This window comes from Diadema antillarum, unplaced genomic scaffold, assembly GCF_040938485.1.
Source record: "Diadema antillarum isolate AM-2024a unplaced genomic scaffold, OU_Dant_1.0 scf00000030, whole genome shotgun sequence".
NCBI classification, from domain to species: domain Eukaryota; kingdom Metazoa; phylum Echinodermata; class Echinoidea; order Diadematoida; family Diadematidae; genus Diadema; species Diadema antillarum.
The window spans coordinates 1789668-1805816 of NW_027270919.1; the positions used below are offsets into that span (position 1 = coordinate 1789668).

General features: G+C 38.2%; 1 protein-coding gene across 1 annotated transcript; it reads left to right on the forward strand.

The window, feature by feature from the left end:
• Positions 1 to 1824: 1824 nt before the first annotated feature.
• On the forward strand, positions 1825 to 12611 carry LOC139740958 (actin-related protein 2/3 complex subunit 2-like). Its single transcript, XM_071651548.1, has 9 exons — positions 1825 to 2020; positions 3912 to 3946; positions 4738 to 4850; positions 5511 to 5743; positions 6356 to 6449; positions 7005 to 7131; positions 9815 to 9915; positions 11158 to 11261; positions 12419 to 12611. Exons 1-9 carry the CDS (start codon positions 1947 to 1949, stop codon positions 12441 to 12443), a joined length of 906 nt encoding a protein of 301 aa, XP_071507649.1. The 5' UTR covers positions 1825 to 1946; the 3' UTR covers positions 12444 to 12611.
• Positions 12612 to 16149: the final 3538 nt, after the last annotated feature.

The window sequence follows — 16149 nt, forward strand, 5'->3', positions numbered from 1 at the left end:
CTCTGCTTATAGAAGAAGGAGGTGGGTATCCTCTTCTCTTATGTCTGTCCAATTAACATAATTGATGAATAGGATTGTTGACTTTCGTCCCTTGCTATGATAAAACACAGATAAATAGATAGATAGATAGATAGATAGATAGATAGATAGATAGATAGATAGATAGATGGATGGAATTGCAGGCTATAATGGCAAGATAGACAGATAGTTTAATAAGTCAAACATGAACTTCGGTGAGATACAGAAGTTGATACGTCGGGTGAGAATGAAAAGGGCGTTAATTTGCCACTAAGCCCGTGTTCAAGACAACTTAATGCCCTTCTCATTGTTTGGTCTTGTATTATTTTGTCAAAACTTTGTTTTGGCCGTGATGAGTCCCTGCTTATATTTTGTCTGGTATACCCTCTCAAAGGGATTGTGCAGTACTATGGTTAAAGCGACTGTATACAGTACTGGTTGAGGTGGAAATTCATGTTTTGAACATTCCTCAGTGAGATAATGAGAAACCTCTTGTAAAACATGAAAGAGCTTGTAATTTTAAGAAGAATTCAACATTTATTTGATGAAACTTGGTTTGTGGCTGAGATGTCAAAAAAAAGTGATAATGATAAAAGGCGACAGGCCACGCCTTTTATTATTTTATACGATCTCTTTGTTTCACCTTGTTTTTGGATATCTCGGCCATTTCAAAACCGATTTTCATCAAATAAACTTTTGATTCCTCCTAGAATTGCATGCTCTTTGGCATCTCATAGAGTGGTTTCTGAATATCTCGCAATCCGTTAAAAGCTAAATCCTCACAAGTCCTCGACCAGAACCGTACAGTCACTCATTTTAGGTTAGGTTCCATTATTCTCTGCAGCATCTGCGTGATGTGGCATCCAGATCCTTCAGTGTGCATGTAGGCTGAATGCAGAGTGACGTTTTCTGTCTATCTACCATTCTACTGGCTTCAATGCGAATGTTGTCAATCAGTTTGAAGTGTGTTTTTATCAGTGTTGAGTTGCCGGCGCGTCTCGGATCTGTCTGATGAGTTTATGTGTTAGTCAAATTTCATAGCCTGTATAGTTGCGAGCGCAAAAAAAAAAAAAAAAAAAAAGAAGAAGGGAAAAGTGGTTGTTGCTCATGTTGCTGCTGCTGCTGATTTTGTTGTTGTTCTTTTGGTTTCAATTGTTGTTTTTGTTTGCTCATGTTGTTTTGTGTTTGGGTGTATACGGGTGTGTGTGCATAATCTTTATGAAATTTGGTTACTTTGTTTTTCGGTAACATAGTTTGAATAAAGTCTGTCTTTTGTATAAATTGAATGGAATTGGATGGAAGACATTAATACATTGTATGTCTATAATCATGTCTCTATGTGTGTGTGTGTGTGTGTGTGTGTATGTGTGTGTGTTACTCTATAGTATGCATAAAGTAACGTTTTAATCAATGTGAATAAACTGTATCTTTGCATAGTAAGTAAACTTTTATAATGTGAAGCAACATATGTGCAATAATAGCTGCCATTTTAGTTTCGTGGGTGGTGAATACGATTTTGATATCATCGAACGAAATAGAAATAAAGAATACAAAAATTGCGTGTATGCGTATGTGTGTGTATGGCTGTCTGAAGGTCGAGTTTGTTTTGGTTGTTTGTTTGTTTTTTTCTAGAAATTGGGTATCAATTCCGGGGTATCAATACTTGTTGGCTGCCTATATCAACAGATTATACAAGGAAAGGTGCTGGCTATCTCGTGCAGCTGTTCAAAGGCAATCAGGAAGGAATGGTTGTCATTTCACCACTAGAGGGCAGCACTTTTTATCTCGATGATGCCTTCACTTCCTTCTCAAGTGCCGTCGATCGCTGGTGTCCAGCCCCACCTGACTTGACGGAAAATATCTCATTTTCAAAGGAGTGGCAGAATTTATAAGCATATCTGAGTGATATAATCAACACCACCGTCAAAATGATTCTGTTAGAAATCAAGAATAGGATATTGGAAGACACACTCTTGCAGAAGTTTGAGAATGCTCAGGCCGGGTAAGTAGGAAGTGGTTGCCTCCCATGTCGTATAACTGCACTGGTAACCTCCCTTGTACTAGAATACGAGTACAGAGTGTGCATAGCGCATAGGATAGTGCAGTGCACTGCCACTGACATGCTGATTGCAGGTTACGATTCTTCTTCTTCTTCTTCTTCTTCTTCTATAATCTTCAAAGTGCTATAAAATGCAGCCTATCACGAAGATGATTGTTCACCAGTGTTAGTTTACGACGTTTCACAGCTCTAGCAGAGCCAGAGAGAAACGTGAGTGGGGTGTGTTGGTGAGCGAGCGGTTCTACAGCCATTCAGTTTTACCTTTGCTTAAGATTACAGAAGATTCTGTTTTCCTGTCTCTTTGCTTATGTAGATTATACTATATAACTAATAAGTGCAGTGTCAGTGTCGAGTGGGTGGTGAACTGTACACTGTAGGGCCTAAGTGTAATGTGGTGGTACTACACTGCAGCTGCATGTAACCAGGCCTCGCGTTAAACTTCTAAAATTTACTGTGCAAAAGATGGTGTGACTTTTTACCTTGAATAGAACTTTGCTTTGTCTTTGAAATATCAAACGAACACTGAAAGTATGGTCGACACTCGAAAATATCTGTCAGTATTATAGCTGCATTCTAGATTGGTATAGTTAACTTCTAATTTCTCTGTCTTGCGCCATCAACATTGCCGCACCTCTCTCCAGTGGTTTGGCCCGTGCTGCTTTGCAGTGCTTTGGGCATTGTTAATTATTGTTGTTGAACTTTGTTGGACATTATCCAAGACAAAGGGGAAGAAGAACAAGAACAAGAAGATGAAAAAAAAATCTGCCTCTGTACTTAGTTTCTTTTTATTTAATTAATTAATTTATTAACTAATATTATTTTTTTGGTGGTCATTTTGCCTCTGAAGAAGATTCTGCTAGGATCAAAAGCTCAAGCCGTTTCTTGACTCCATTTTACTCCATTGGCTTGCCATTATTGGATAAGCAGTTTTCAGCAGCTTTTTTTTTGCTACACTTTTTTGTTTTTGTTTTTTTGTTTTTTTGTGAAGAGCTAGAGTCCAGTAGAGAGAGGGGTCATACATGTAGTATTATAGAATGGGTAGCGAGAATCCTGCGATCTGATTGGTCGAGAGCTATGTGTTCATTTTCACTGGCCGCACGCTGAGTCACAGTGGTAAACATGTTATCGCGCACTTAGCAAGAGTACGCGTACTTGTAACAAAGGTTCGCGCACTAAAGCAAGCGTTCGCGCACTCAGCTTGGCCATGCATCCAGTAAAAACTTATGCATGGCTGGCCATGCATCCAGTAAAAACGGTAAGTACGGGTATGCATGCCCTTTATGGAAAGCCAAAAGGAAATGCATCCAGTAATTTTGTCATCGGGTAACACGATAGAAAACTGGGTTTTTGACTAGAAAATTACCCATTCTATAAATCAAATGACGCACATGTCTTTTCGTGCGTCAGTCGGAATATAGTGTGCATGCGGTAACTATGGAATTTAGCCTAAACCCACTCGGCTTCGCCTCGTGGGTTAAGCATTCCATAGTTACCTTATGCACACAATTCCGACTGACGCACTCAGACCTGTGCGTCATTTGTATACTGAAGGTTTGTTTGTCTTTCATGAACTTTACATCTCTGGCATTGTGCAGAGCTTTGTCATTCTGAGCATGCCTGAAAAATTGCAGTGCTCTGTTTTAAAGACAGTTTGCATTTAGTTTTCAATAACTCTTGCAGTAAGACAGTCTTTAATGGGGAAGTAGTGTTCATATGATAGAGAAAGTCGGTGTCGTTCAGTCATATTTCATTGTGTATGTCTGTAAAATAGTAACATGACTGTAGACTTGAGGGGGAATTCAAATACCATTTTCTCCTTTCTTTGTCTGCACAGTGGGAAAGCTGATGGGATTGACATCAAGATTGCAGGTGAGTTTTGAGATTTGTGTACATCCAATTGTTGCTGATTTGTGAACCTATTAGTATTAACGCAGTGTGCAGGCTTCCTTGCATAAAATTGACCCAGTATAACCATTTGTGAGAAAGTGACTGTGCATTTTCCTCTTTGCTTGACTGACTAGATCTATGTGTCAGATTCTCAAAATGATGATATCCCTGAATTTGACTTCAATTTTTTCCCCCCAATAAAGCCATTCATCTTCTTACCGACCAGTGTAATCTCTTGAGATTGACATTGCGATTTTACTGATTTTGCTGATATGCTTTTTCACATTGGAAACCTTGATGGAAACAAGACTATTCAAGTTACTCAATTCAATTCAATTCAATTTATTCGGCACAAAATAAATCAAAAGTACATTATGTACACAATAAAAACAAAAGCAATGTGTAATGCTCATATTATGGAAATTAATGCCGGGACCCCTTTGAAGCATCTGGTGCTTCTTGTTGGGGCCCAAAACAAAATTATACAAAATACAGTTGCTAAATAGCATATTGTGCAAAAGATGAAAATGAAAACAAAAAATACACACAAAAAAAAACTTATCAGCCCTACACTATGCACACACACACCACATTCTCATCATGCACACAGCGCACACCCAACACACTCCTTCAGTAGCAATGTCAGCATCAAAGAAGTGAAAAGTAGAAGAAATTTGGTAGCAAGCAGTCTACTCAGACATGGATAACAGTTTCTTAAAAGTATGTTGTTTGTTACTCATCAACTTTTCACTGACATCTTTCATCTGTGCTAGACTTTGATGGTGTGCTCTACCACATTGGAAACCAGGATGGAAACAAGACCAAGTTACTTGTCAGCATTTCATTGACTTTCTTCAAGGACCTGCAAGAATATGGAGCTGATGAGGTAAAGTGCAAACAGAGTTAAAATGCTGGACCATGGTATCCTGATGCAGGGAATAATTTTCCATGTCAAATTTAATTAGCAATTTCAGCTGATGAGCAATGATTCAAATGGTATCCTGTATGCTTCTTTGGACGAAAATTGCTACACAAAAGGTACTCTGTGTAGCAGTGGTGTAAAAATCATAAATGGATAGCAAATTGTGATGCAATACCAGGATATGTATTTCCTGTGATGGATTGTGTCCAACGTCCGAGGATTTCAGAATCTCAAAAGAGAACGGGTTTAAGAACTAGCTGTGGAAATGTCTGGACTGAGCAGTACTGTACCTACATGCTTTCTGTCGTGTACAATGTACCTCACTCTTGCATAGGACCCCAAGTTTCTCAACTTGCAGAAGATTTGCTTGTGTATTACAATTACTAGCATTTACAAAAACAACGTCAAAGAGACCAAATTTATTCATCAAAGTAATTTTTTGTTGTCATGTATATGCTATCAACATGAGTACGTATGGTATCACAAGCTCTATCTGGGGTTGGCATGTACATGTAATGTGCTTCAACTTTATGAGCCATTATATCAATGGCAGCTTTAAAAAATGCAGAAATTTTATGATGTGCAACTCATCTATTTCTTGCCAACCCTGTCGCTTTCATGCAGCTCCTGAAGCGTGAGTACGGTGATTTCCTGACGACCCCCGAGAGCGGCTACAATGCAACCCTCCTCATCGACCTGGAGAACCTCCCGCCCAATGTGGAGGAGTTTGCGGCCAAGGTGGCCCTCCTAAAGAGGAACTGCTTTGCCTCGGTGTTTGAGAGGTACTTCAAGTACCAGGAGAACGAGGAGAGCGGCAAGAAGAAGGCAGTGATCCAGTATCGCGAAGACGAGACCATGTGAGTATTTGTAACCTGTCCTGGTTCCAATATGTCGTCAATCCTCTAAACCTTTGTTATAGTTTACAGTCAACCTTGACTTTGAAATTGTTAGTAAATATCGATGATTAAATAATAACGAGAAAATAGAAATTATATAGTCTGGCAAAAATAGTCAAAATTATGACTGATTGCCATTAAACCCAAAACAACAACAACAATAACTTGCCTAAGTTGAATCTACTTGGACTGAAGAATAGCTTCAACTTGGAGAAATTTTGACTTATGAGGGATTAAAATCAGTAGAATATAAAGAGAAGAGGACTTGAAAAGACCTTCAACTTAGGCAAATATTGGACGGCTTCGAGGTCGAATTAGGGAAAGTTGATTGCATTTTCATTTATAGTGTTCCTAAAAACTTTAACCTTTTGAGGACCAGTCCCAAGTATACTCGGGCAGGTGTCTATGGGAAATGCGTGTTGTAGCAAAATCAACCATCCTCAACAGGAAGAAGAAATTAAGCTATGTTGGCATGTTCACTGCAGTGCTCTAAATATCCTGCAGAGTCAGGAAAACAAAAGAGGGTAATTCACCATACTCATTCCACAATCAATCCACAATATTTTGCTCCAGGTATGTGTCTGCGCGCAAGGACCGAGTGACGGTCATTTTCAGTACGGTCTTCAAGGATGATGATGACGTCATTATAGGGAAAGTCTTCATGCAGGTAAGATTGTCTGGTGTGTTGCAACCACCTCAAGGTTGGTTAAACCTAAGTCCTTTGTTGCATTTCTTGCTTGTAACACCATACATCCTCCCCTTATTGATACATTGACAATGTTTGACAATGTATGAATTCGAAAGAAATCACACTGAATACGTTCACATGAAGTTGAAGGGAATATCTGTAGGTCATAGTTGTAGTTGTGAAAATTCTTTCAAAATCTTTCGATCAATGAATTCTGTTGCTTCTGTTATGAACCCATATGTGCAGTAGCTCCATATGACATTTAAATTTGACAGGTAATAAAAAGATGGCTGTTTGTAATTGCAAAAGGATGTACATGGTAGTAACTGTAATTGTGGACACCTGATACATTGTAATTGTATGAAAGATCTCAATCAAAAGCACATCCAGAGGTTAAATGTCATTGTCTTTATTCACATGGTTGGAGGGGCATGAATTAACCTTCTCAGAAATGATTTTAATCTGGATAATGGCCAAGGAAACACTGGTTTACTGTATTTTCATCATCATTCTTGTTATCGTTTGTGTGTGTAGGAGTTCAAGGAGGGTCGTAAGGCCAGCCATACAGCACCTCAGGTTCTGTTCAGCCACCGTGAGCCCCCCTTAGAACTTGAAGGCACAGATGCTGCAACTGGGGACAACATTGGATACATCACTTTTGGTGAGTGTTATCAGTGAAGTCTAATTTGCCATTTTCAAGTGTTACGCTGACTTCCCCACAGCTCCGGTATGGTTCAACCCGTTTGTAGTACGGTAACTGAAGTGCCCGAAACTGGCCGTTCGTTTTTTGCTTTCTGTTTTTTAGATAAGTTTTCTGCTTCTCAATTTTGTGCTTTTTATAGAATATATGTAATTATGTAACTTGAAAGAGGTCAAAAGGTCAGCAAAAGAATGTCAGAATTATTTCTGTGACACACCATTCTCTTGGTAATGTCTCAATAGGCTTTTGAATAAACATAACTTAGACAAAAATAAACATGCAGAGAGCTATTTTACATATACGCATAGAACATTTTCAAAATGTGAGTAATATTGCTGTACCTTCCAGTGAACCATGGCCATTATATATACAGAATCTTCAGCTGCTAATGTAATAAAGCAGTCTCTGAGAGGAACTGCTGTGCATGTGGAAACCTTCACATTGATCAATCATTCACCTTGGTCCAACTTGGTGAAATGAACTACTTTGAACATAAAATTTGTTAATGACAGTATTTCTGAACATATTTCAGTAACTTCAAAAAGTGTTTGAATATTACTATGTTCGCAGTAGGTCACTAGAACATGAAATATTCCATGTTCATAAGTCTGTAGATATTGTTCTGCATTGCTACACTTGTAAAAACACTGTACAAGTATTTCCATGCAGTCTTAAGTACATGGTTTACCAAGTGGGTAAGGCAAAATTGCAAAGACATGATATTCACATGTTCATGTACCCCAGACATTGCCACCACAAACTTGTGTATGTGGGATTATATTCCACATACTAAGAATGTTGCAATAGGATTGGTCAAGAGCTGATCACGTGATGAAGCGTAGTTTTGCCCATCACATCACCTGAGAAGAAAAGTTCGTTACACTCTATGTTGATAGTCCCTTTTTGTTTCGCTGATCTCCATACAGTCCACTCAGTCCTAGCGCGAGATGAGAACGCGCGAAATAAAAGTGCGTTGCACTGTGGACTATCATGTGACCTAGGTCAATTGATAGTACACAGTGCAATGCACTTTCACTTCGGTGCCGCGCGGTGTGCGCAGCAAATTAATTGTTTTGTCATCTACGCGCACACGTAGCCTAAGCCCTAAGGATACCTAAAGACAGCTAAAACAGTTTCAGATGTGGAATAAAATGGGAATTTCTAGGACCCTAGATGTGGAATATAAAGCAAATAATCAACTTTTAGTTTCAGGCAATGAGACAAACTATCACTTCCTCGGCGATCTGAATGTGTACGCTATCTTTCCTCAGCTGCGCTTCGGAAAGATAGCTACATCCAGATCGCCTCAGAAGTGATAGTTTGTCCCATCACCTTCACCAACGTTGATTATTTGCTTACTATTGATTGCAGATGTATGTGTGCTGTTTTTTCCCCCTGACTCTTGGTTTTAATGTGATGTCTTATTTGAGTTTACTTCTGCAACCACTGAGAGGTTTCCTGAGGCATGATATGTAGATGGATTTACTCTAGCTCTGCCTACAGATGTAGTTTAAACTTCATCCAGCCATGCTGGCACAGTTGTGAATGAAACTGAACATGAAATGATTGAAACTCAGTGCATGTTGCAATATACCGGTACCTGTACAGTCCTAGCATTCTAATGATCAGAGTGCATGATATTTGAAACTCTTCACATTGCATTTGCATGCCTGATTTTACATTGGCACAGTCATTGGTCATGCATATAGCTCCTTGCTCCTTTTAGCCTGTTTCATGTCTTGTTTAAATAACTATGTCTAAATGAATACCTCGATTTAGTTCACACACATTGTATGATCTTTTTATTACATATATGCAGCTTTTATGTTCTGTTAAAGCCAAATCAAAGTTCTGGTACGCCTGCAAAAATTGTCAAAGTTCGCTCCCAAATGTACACGTGTGCCTAAGAAATGTGTGGAATAACACTGTAATAACAAGATATTTGTTTGGTAATGACGAAAATGCAAAATATTAACCAAAATGGTTCGCCGGAGTCGCAATCTCAGGACTTACCCAATCGGGGTCAGGCTAACTCGGACTCGGGGACAACTCGGCCTCACTTTGACGGCGGGGCAGAGTTGTCCTTCTGGATTGTACAGTGTTGTACTATGGGAGCGTTTCACATTCTGGCTGGTTGCAGTTATGGGCGGAGTTGATGCAACGTGCATATCAAAGAACTTCTGTGGCGCACATGCAAAATTAATGTGCACCTATTAGGCGCCTATGTATAGAATATGGCGATCACAAACTGCATGTGTAGATTGTCTGAAATAGGGCCGAATTTTCCCTGAGACCGAGTTAGTTTGGATCCTTCTGGAATAAAAGTTGGTATATCAACCACACTTTTGATTTCAATATAACTCCAAAACAACTCTTCATCCCAGCAAATCGCGTCAGCCAGCTATAAAGTTTCTTGGTAGACTCTTTCAATATATTGCAAGCAAATATGAAATGTTGCCAGACAGGTTCTCAAACCCTTACCAGAACTATGTTTTAACAGAAGCATGTTCATAGTTCTTGAAGTGATGCAAGAAAAATTAGGTAATGTATGCAAGTTGACATTCCGTGGATTGCATCATGTACGTATTAACCATTCCTGATATTTTTGTAATTTTCTTTCCACACCTGTGCCACTGGTGTACAGTTTTGGAACCACGTCACACAAACGCAGCATCAAGGGACAATACCATCAACCTCATTCACACTTTCCGGGACTATCTCCACTATCACATCAAGTGCTCAAAGGTAGGTCCATTGTAGACTAAGCCATTCAAATTGGTTTAAGTAAGTTGGTTCTAGTTAGAAACCTTTGAAGGTATTTTAGGAGGAGGGTTGTTGTTGCTTTTTTTTTGGGGGGGGGGGTGGGGAATTGAAGTGTTTTGTTTTGTTTTGTTTTGTTTGTTTTGTTTTGTTTTGTTTTGTTTTCTGTTACTATCCCAGCCATTCCAATGTATTTGCACAGAGTCTTTGTAGGGAAATCCATGTTTGAAGAGACTAGCAGGGATAACTGTCAGCACCGTCTTTACCATGCAATGCAATGCAATGCAATGCAATGAAACGCAAAGCAATGCAAGCTTTACATAGTGCCGGAATACATTTTATTTTTTTTATGTATTTTTTTAAAAGAGTTTTACTGTATGAATGTAGATCAAATCAAATCAGGTGTAAAGGTAATAATAAGTTTTTTTTTTATAGTTGTTGTTTGGGGGATTTTAGTTTAATCAACTGATATAGTAGCCATGAACAAGACATATTTAATGGTCAAAATAATATAATTCAGTGTATATAATACCAATCTCCTCCACCCCGAAACAAAAAGACAGATTTGATTGCCAAACATATATGTTAATAACCCCTTGTTAAGTGTTTTCATTATCATTCATGTAATTACTTTCCAATGACAAGGTGGATGTGTTACTGACTATTAAAAGCCACCTCCCTACCCATCTGCAGATGAGATTTCAAATTTGGGACACTTGTGAAATGGCAACCAATGTATGTGGAAGTTTGTCTTTGTCTTCGTTATATTTCAAAGGGACTGTACAGTACTGGTTGAGGTCGAGATTCAGGTTTATAACATTCCTAAGTGAGATGATGAGAAACCTCTTATGAAATATTAAAGAGCATGTAATTTTAAAAAGGATTCAATGTTTATTTGATGAAAATTGGTTTTGAAATGGCTGAGATATCCAAAAAAGTGATAATGATAAAAAGCGACAGGCCACGCCTTTTATTAGAATCTCTTTGTTTCACCTTGTTTTTGGATATCTCAGCCATTTCAAAACCGATTTTCATCAAATTTTCTTTGCTCAATTTTTCAAATAAACTTTTGATACCCCTTAGAATAGCATGCTCTTTGACATCTCATAGAGTGCTTTCTGAATATCTCATAAAACGTTAAAAGCTAAATCCTCACCTCGACCAGAACTGTACAGTTCCTTTAAAGAGTTGTATCATCATATCTTGTGTCTTTTTTCTTCACACCAGGCATATATCCATTCCAGAATGAGGTTCCGCACCTCAGAGTTCCTGAAGATCCTTAACCGTGCAAGACCAGAAGATCAGACCCAGAAAGAGAAAAAGACCATTTCGTGAGTTTTTCAGCACTTTCACTTTCAGAAGATAGCCCCTCCCGCCCTCTACTCTTCCCCACCAGATTTTAGCTTATAGTTTTTGTTTTTGTTTATGTTTGTTTGTTTGTTTGTTTGTTTTTATTTTGTTTTTTGGGTGTTGTTTTTTTTTTTTGCCTGCGGGGGGGGGGCAATTTGCAATATTATGAAATCTTCAAAAATCTCTCAGAGAGCTAAGTTAGTGCCATGAGTGAGTACACTGGCTTGGTTTCAAGTTTGTTTATGGCGGGATCCTGGGATGAGCTCTGGCCCCACTGGGTCTCTTGTTTCTTTTGTTTTGTTTGGTTTCTTTTGAGATGTACTGTCTTATATTTCCTGTCTGTGAAGTGTTTACGTGCATTGCTGTGCAATAGAGCGATGTAGAGTCATTGCTATTGACTGCGCAGTATTACATTATGTTATAACTCATGGCTCCATTAAAGGGAGATTTGAAAAAAGTGCAAACTTTAGGACTTTACAGTGAAGGCATAGTATAACCTCAAGTTTATGATTTTCTCTCACTTTGAAACTGTAGAGAATAAGATGAATCGTCATTTGACATGTGTGGAATAAAGAAACGTAGTTGCTTTGCTTCATTGCTTGAATGTTCAGCAGGGTTTCAACGACTTGGATTGACAGATGATTTTAATAATGGCATTTATAAAGAGTGTCTGGAAGAATTAAGAAGTGTTACTGCTGAATGGATATTCAGGTTTCCAACTTTTTTGTGAGATTTAAAATTGTCATATCTATGAAATATTAAAGAGCATACAAATCTATGAGGAATGCAGAGTCGATTTGATGAAAACTGGTATTTAAATGGCTGAAATATCAACAACAAAAAATGGATCCTAATAAAAGATGGGAGCCACCTTTTGTTAGGATCACTTTGTGTTACTTTGTTTTTGGATACCTCACCCATTTCAAAACCAATTTTCATTAAATAAACTTTGAATTCCTCCTACTGTAGAATCATGTGCTCTTTGATATCTCATAAAAATGGTTTCTGATTATCTTGCAAAGAGTTAAAAGCTGAATGCCCATCTCAACCCAAACTCTACCATCCCTTTTAAGAGCAACATGAATTTCCCACTGACATTGTGTGCTCTGCTTTTGTTTTTGTTTTCATATGACTACAGAGGAAAGACATTTGTCCAGCACTAAACCAGGAGAAAGGTTCAGCTAGAGGAAGGGACTACGCAGAGACTAGCATCAGCTCACTCAAGCGGGGAGAAAAATATATCAAACCAGAAAAAAAAAGCACTTATCCCCTCTTTTTCTTCTCAGTAAGATGCACTTTTTAGAGACAAAATGCCTGTAGCATCATCACAAATACCTTTTGGAGCAAGTCAGGCAGAGAGCACCTGCAGGATGTGTCGAGTAGTAGAGCCACTTGATGGAGTGTAGTGATGGTGTCACCCCTGCACGGTTCTTTCGCCTCTTGATGCAAGGAAAACTATGAGGCAACATTCCAGCACCAGATATAAGTGTTATTGTTTTGCCTCAAAGTGCTCTCTTTGGTCCCACCCACTCGATATCCTTTATCATGTGAGGTTCGGCTTCCAGGGAAATAGCTTCAACTACCTTACCAGCCCCCTCCCCACCTGACCTTTTATTTTATTTTCATTTTTTTTATCATGTTAACAATCAAAGTCATGTGTGGAAGTTAGTATAGAAAGTGTCTTCCCTCATTTGTCAAAGTTGTAGGATTTCTTGCTTAGTTTGTTTGTGTACATAGCAGAATTGGTCAAGGAATGTCCTCTTCCGATCGTGCATGTAGTGCTAGTGCAAGACTTCTTCACACAACATTACTGCATTGATGCCAGTGCAGACTTTGCATCTATTCATATCTGTTTGTTTCTTAATTTTGCAGTCCATAATGGCTGTTCTGTGAAATCAGTATGCACCACTTCTTAGAAGAAAAGATTTCTAAGGTGGTGATTAAGATGGTTGATCTATAGACAGAGATGAACAAGATTTTATAGAAGTTGTTCATGCATGACGTATTGTAGAAGTGATTGTGAAAATGATGATTGTCATCCCGTCTTACTAAAAACATTGCAGCCCAGAACACCTTCCAGTATTCTATTGAACATACGTGGCATATACATGTATAAGAACATGAATGGCATGCTAAAGGATATTCCAAGACTCTATGTTCTTCTCCCACAGAGCTGATGACATTTTTAACACCCGCTGTTCCTATGACTGTTAAACATTGGGCTTTCGTTGTCTCTTTTGCGATTGACAAAAAACAAAACAAAAATATGACCAATAGGAAAAGAAACGGTGTGGTTGTTCATTACCGTAGGCTCGTGCATGGGATAAGTGTTCTTTTTTATATACAATCTCTATTTTCATTATTGTCGCAATGAAAGATGAGAGAAGTAGGGAGAGAGGGTGGAGCCAGCACAAGTTGAATCGTAGAAGAAGGAGAAAGAAATGGTATTTATGGCAAGGGTTTTGCTCTGTGAGACAAACATTGTTTGTCCAAAACCAGATCTTCCTCTCAAAATATAGATTTATCTACATTGTAAGAGTAAATTGTAAAAGCAGGTAGAGGAACAGTGGACGTCCACTCACATGCTCTTGTCACATGTAACTTTTTTTTTCTCACTAGCAATGTTGCAATTTTAGAGCAGCAAAATTGTTCTACTTGTGTTTTTTTTTTTTTCCAAATCACAAGCAATTGATTGAATAAAAGGCTAGATATCAAAGAAGAATATTTTGAGTAGCATATATGAAGATAATTGTTGATAACCCTATGGTACGCTATGTACTGGTTTGACAGAAGAATTGTAAGTGTACAGTGTGACTCATTTTGAGGCAATCCAGTGCATGGCCAACTCTATTTGTATGAAATCATGAATGATTTTAGATCACACATCTTTTTCAGTACGTCAGTTGAAGAAAATAATGTAGAATGTCTGAATTACACTGAATTTTGCCACCTCATATGGGCCCAAATACAAAAGAATAAATACAAGTGTACATAAAACCCCAGGGCGCTCCGTTGTAGTTGTGCGTTTCGCGTTCAGGCTGGTCGCAGTTACCCTGTACAATATGTCAGTAATTATAGCATTAGCACCTACTGTAGTGGCAAGCAGGGGCAGCTACTGGGGGTGCAGTTATTGTTGTTGCTTACTATTGTATCACAGTGGCCAGAATTCACTTCAGTTGTTTAAATCCAATCCATGGGTTTTATCTAGTCCATCGGTGCACCCTGTGCATGTGTGTATCAGTGTGTGTTCACTGTGGGATGTCTGTTGACATAATGTGATACATGTTTTTGTGCTATCAAAATGTGCATGTGTCGACAAAATTTCAACTACAGTTGTGAATTCCGGCCATAGAGTCTGCTTGCATTGATTCCAGTTGGCATTTAACTTGTGTCACATGATACAGATTCATAACTAATGTTCCAAGTAGCCAGAGGGTGACTAGCTTTATGCAGTGTGGAAACACTTCCACCATGTTTACCATGGTGACTAGTTTTCTTTTTCTCACTTATCTATCTTTTCTTCCAGCCCTGTGTTGCTATATGTTTGTTATTTTGACAGTTGTTGCTGCAGTAGCTCACATGAATCAGCGGATGATAACATTTAGAAGAAGTGATATCTGTAAAGTGGCAACGGTCTACACAATTTTTGTTTCTAAAACAATCCTAAAATGTCATTCCATTTTTCTCTTGTATGTTTGCTGTAGTATCTTGCCATTCACTGTTATTGGAAGGTGAGAAAAAAAAAGAAATTCTGGCTACTGTAAAAGGAAGTTGTTGCCATGATAAACTTGATGGCCTGAAATTTACATTGCTCTACACCGATGATAGTCACTCTTCCTGGATGTTGTGCATTGAAGGACTATTCCAGACCAGTTATCAAGTTCGTCTAAGCATTTCTAAGCACAACAGTGAAAATTTCATCAAAATTCAATAAAAGTTAGGGAAGTTCTGAATTGCTAAGTTTTGCTTATTTTCACAAAACAGTTCTTGAGCAGTCAATATGAATATGCAAATGAGTGAGTTAATAGTATAAGCTTAACAACTTGCATATACAGTTTGTACACAAACTCTTGTATGTTTCAAGATATTTATTCAAACGCAATTGTGCCCCAGTTTGAAAATCTGACCGATCATTATTTTGAAGTTAATTGAATTTTCATCTGTTTTTTGTACTTGATAAAAGGAAAATTGTAATGTGATGACATCATCATCTCACTCATCTGCATATGTATTTATATTCCGTTCCAGAACTATATTGCAAAACTTTACTACATTAACCCGTTGAGGACGGACTGATTTTGCTACAACAAGCATTTCCCATAGACACCTGCCCGAGTATACTCGGGAATCGTCCTCAACGGGTTAACAATTCATAACCTCTTTATTTTTTATCAAACTGGAATGAAATGTTCATTGTGCTTGCAAATTGTTTTTCCTTTTTATCTTACCAAGTTATTTCTGGTCTAGAATTGTTCTTTAGAGAGACTATGAAGTGACAGCGGGTCAATGGATCTTTCAGTGGAATTGGATATTGGTAAAGAAGATACTTAATATAGCAAACACTCATTGCAAACCCCATTGGAGTTTTCCACACAAACTTTTATAGACAATGTAGCAGGAAAGAGCATTTACAATATATGCACAGCTAGAGGGCAGCCACGTTAATTTTTTTTTTCGCTCTTGTTAGTGTTTTATATGAAATCCAGTGAATATAATATGAAGTAACTTTGAGCACAAAGACAGTTCATTTTATTAAACGGTGTCACATGTAATGACCACCTTAAGAATCGAGTAAAGTGCATATTTTCTTGATAATGTACTGCAAATGCAACTGTTGAGAGACTGTCGGTACATCCTAAATTGCTGAAT

Excerpts from the sequence above, each read along its gene's own strand:
- LOC139740958 (XM_071651548.1), top strand. The coding sequence starts at position 1,947 with ATGATTCTGTTAGAAATCAAGAATAGGATATTGGAAGACACACTCTTG. Across the intron at positions 7,132-9,814 it reads CATTGGATACATCACTTTTG|TTTTGGAACCACGTCACACA; the intron begins GTGAGTGTTATC and ends ACTGGTGTACAG. Across the intron at positions 11,262-12,418 it reads AAAGAGAAAAAGACCATTTC|AGGAAAGACATTTGTCCAGC; the intron begins GTGAGTTTTTCA and ends ATATGACTACAG.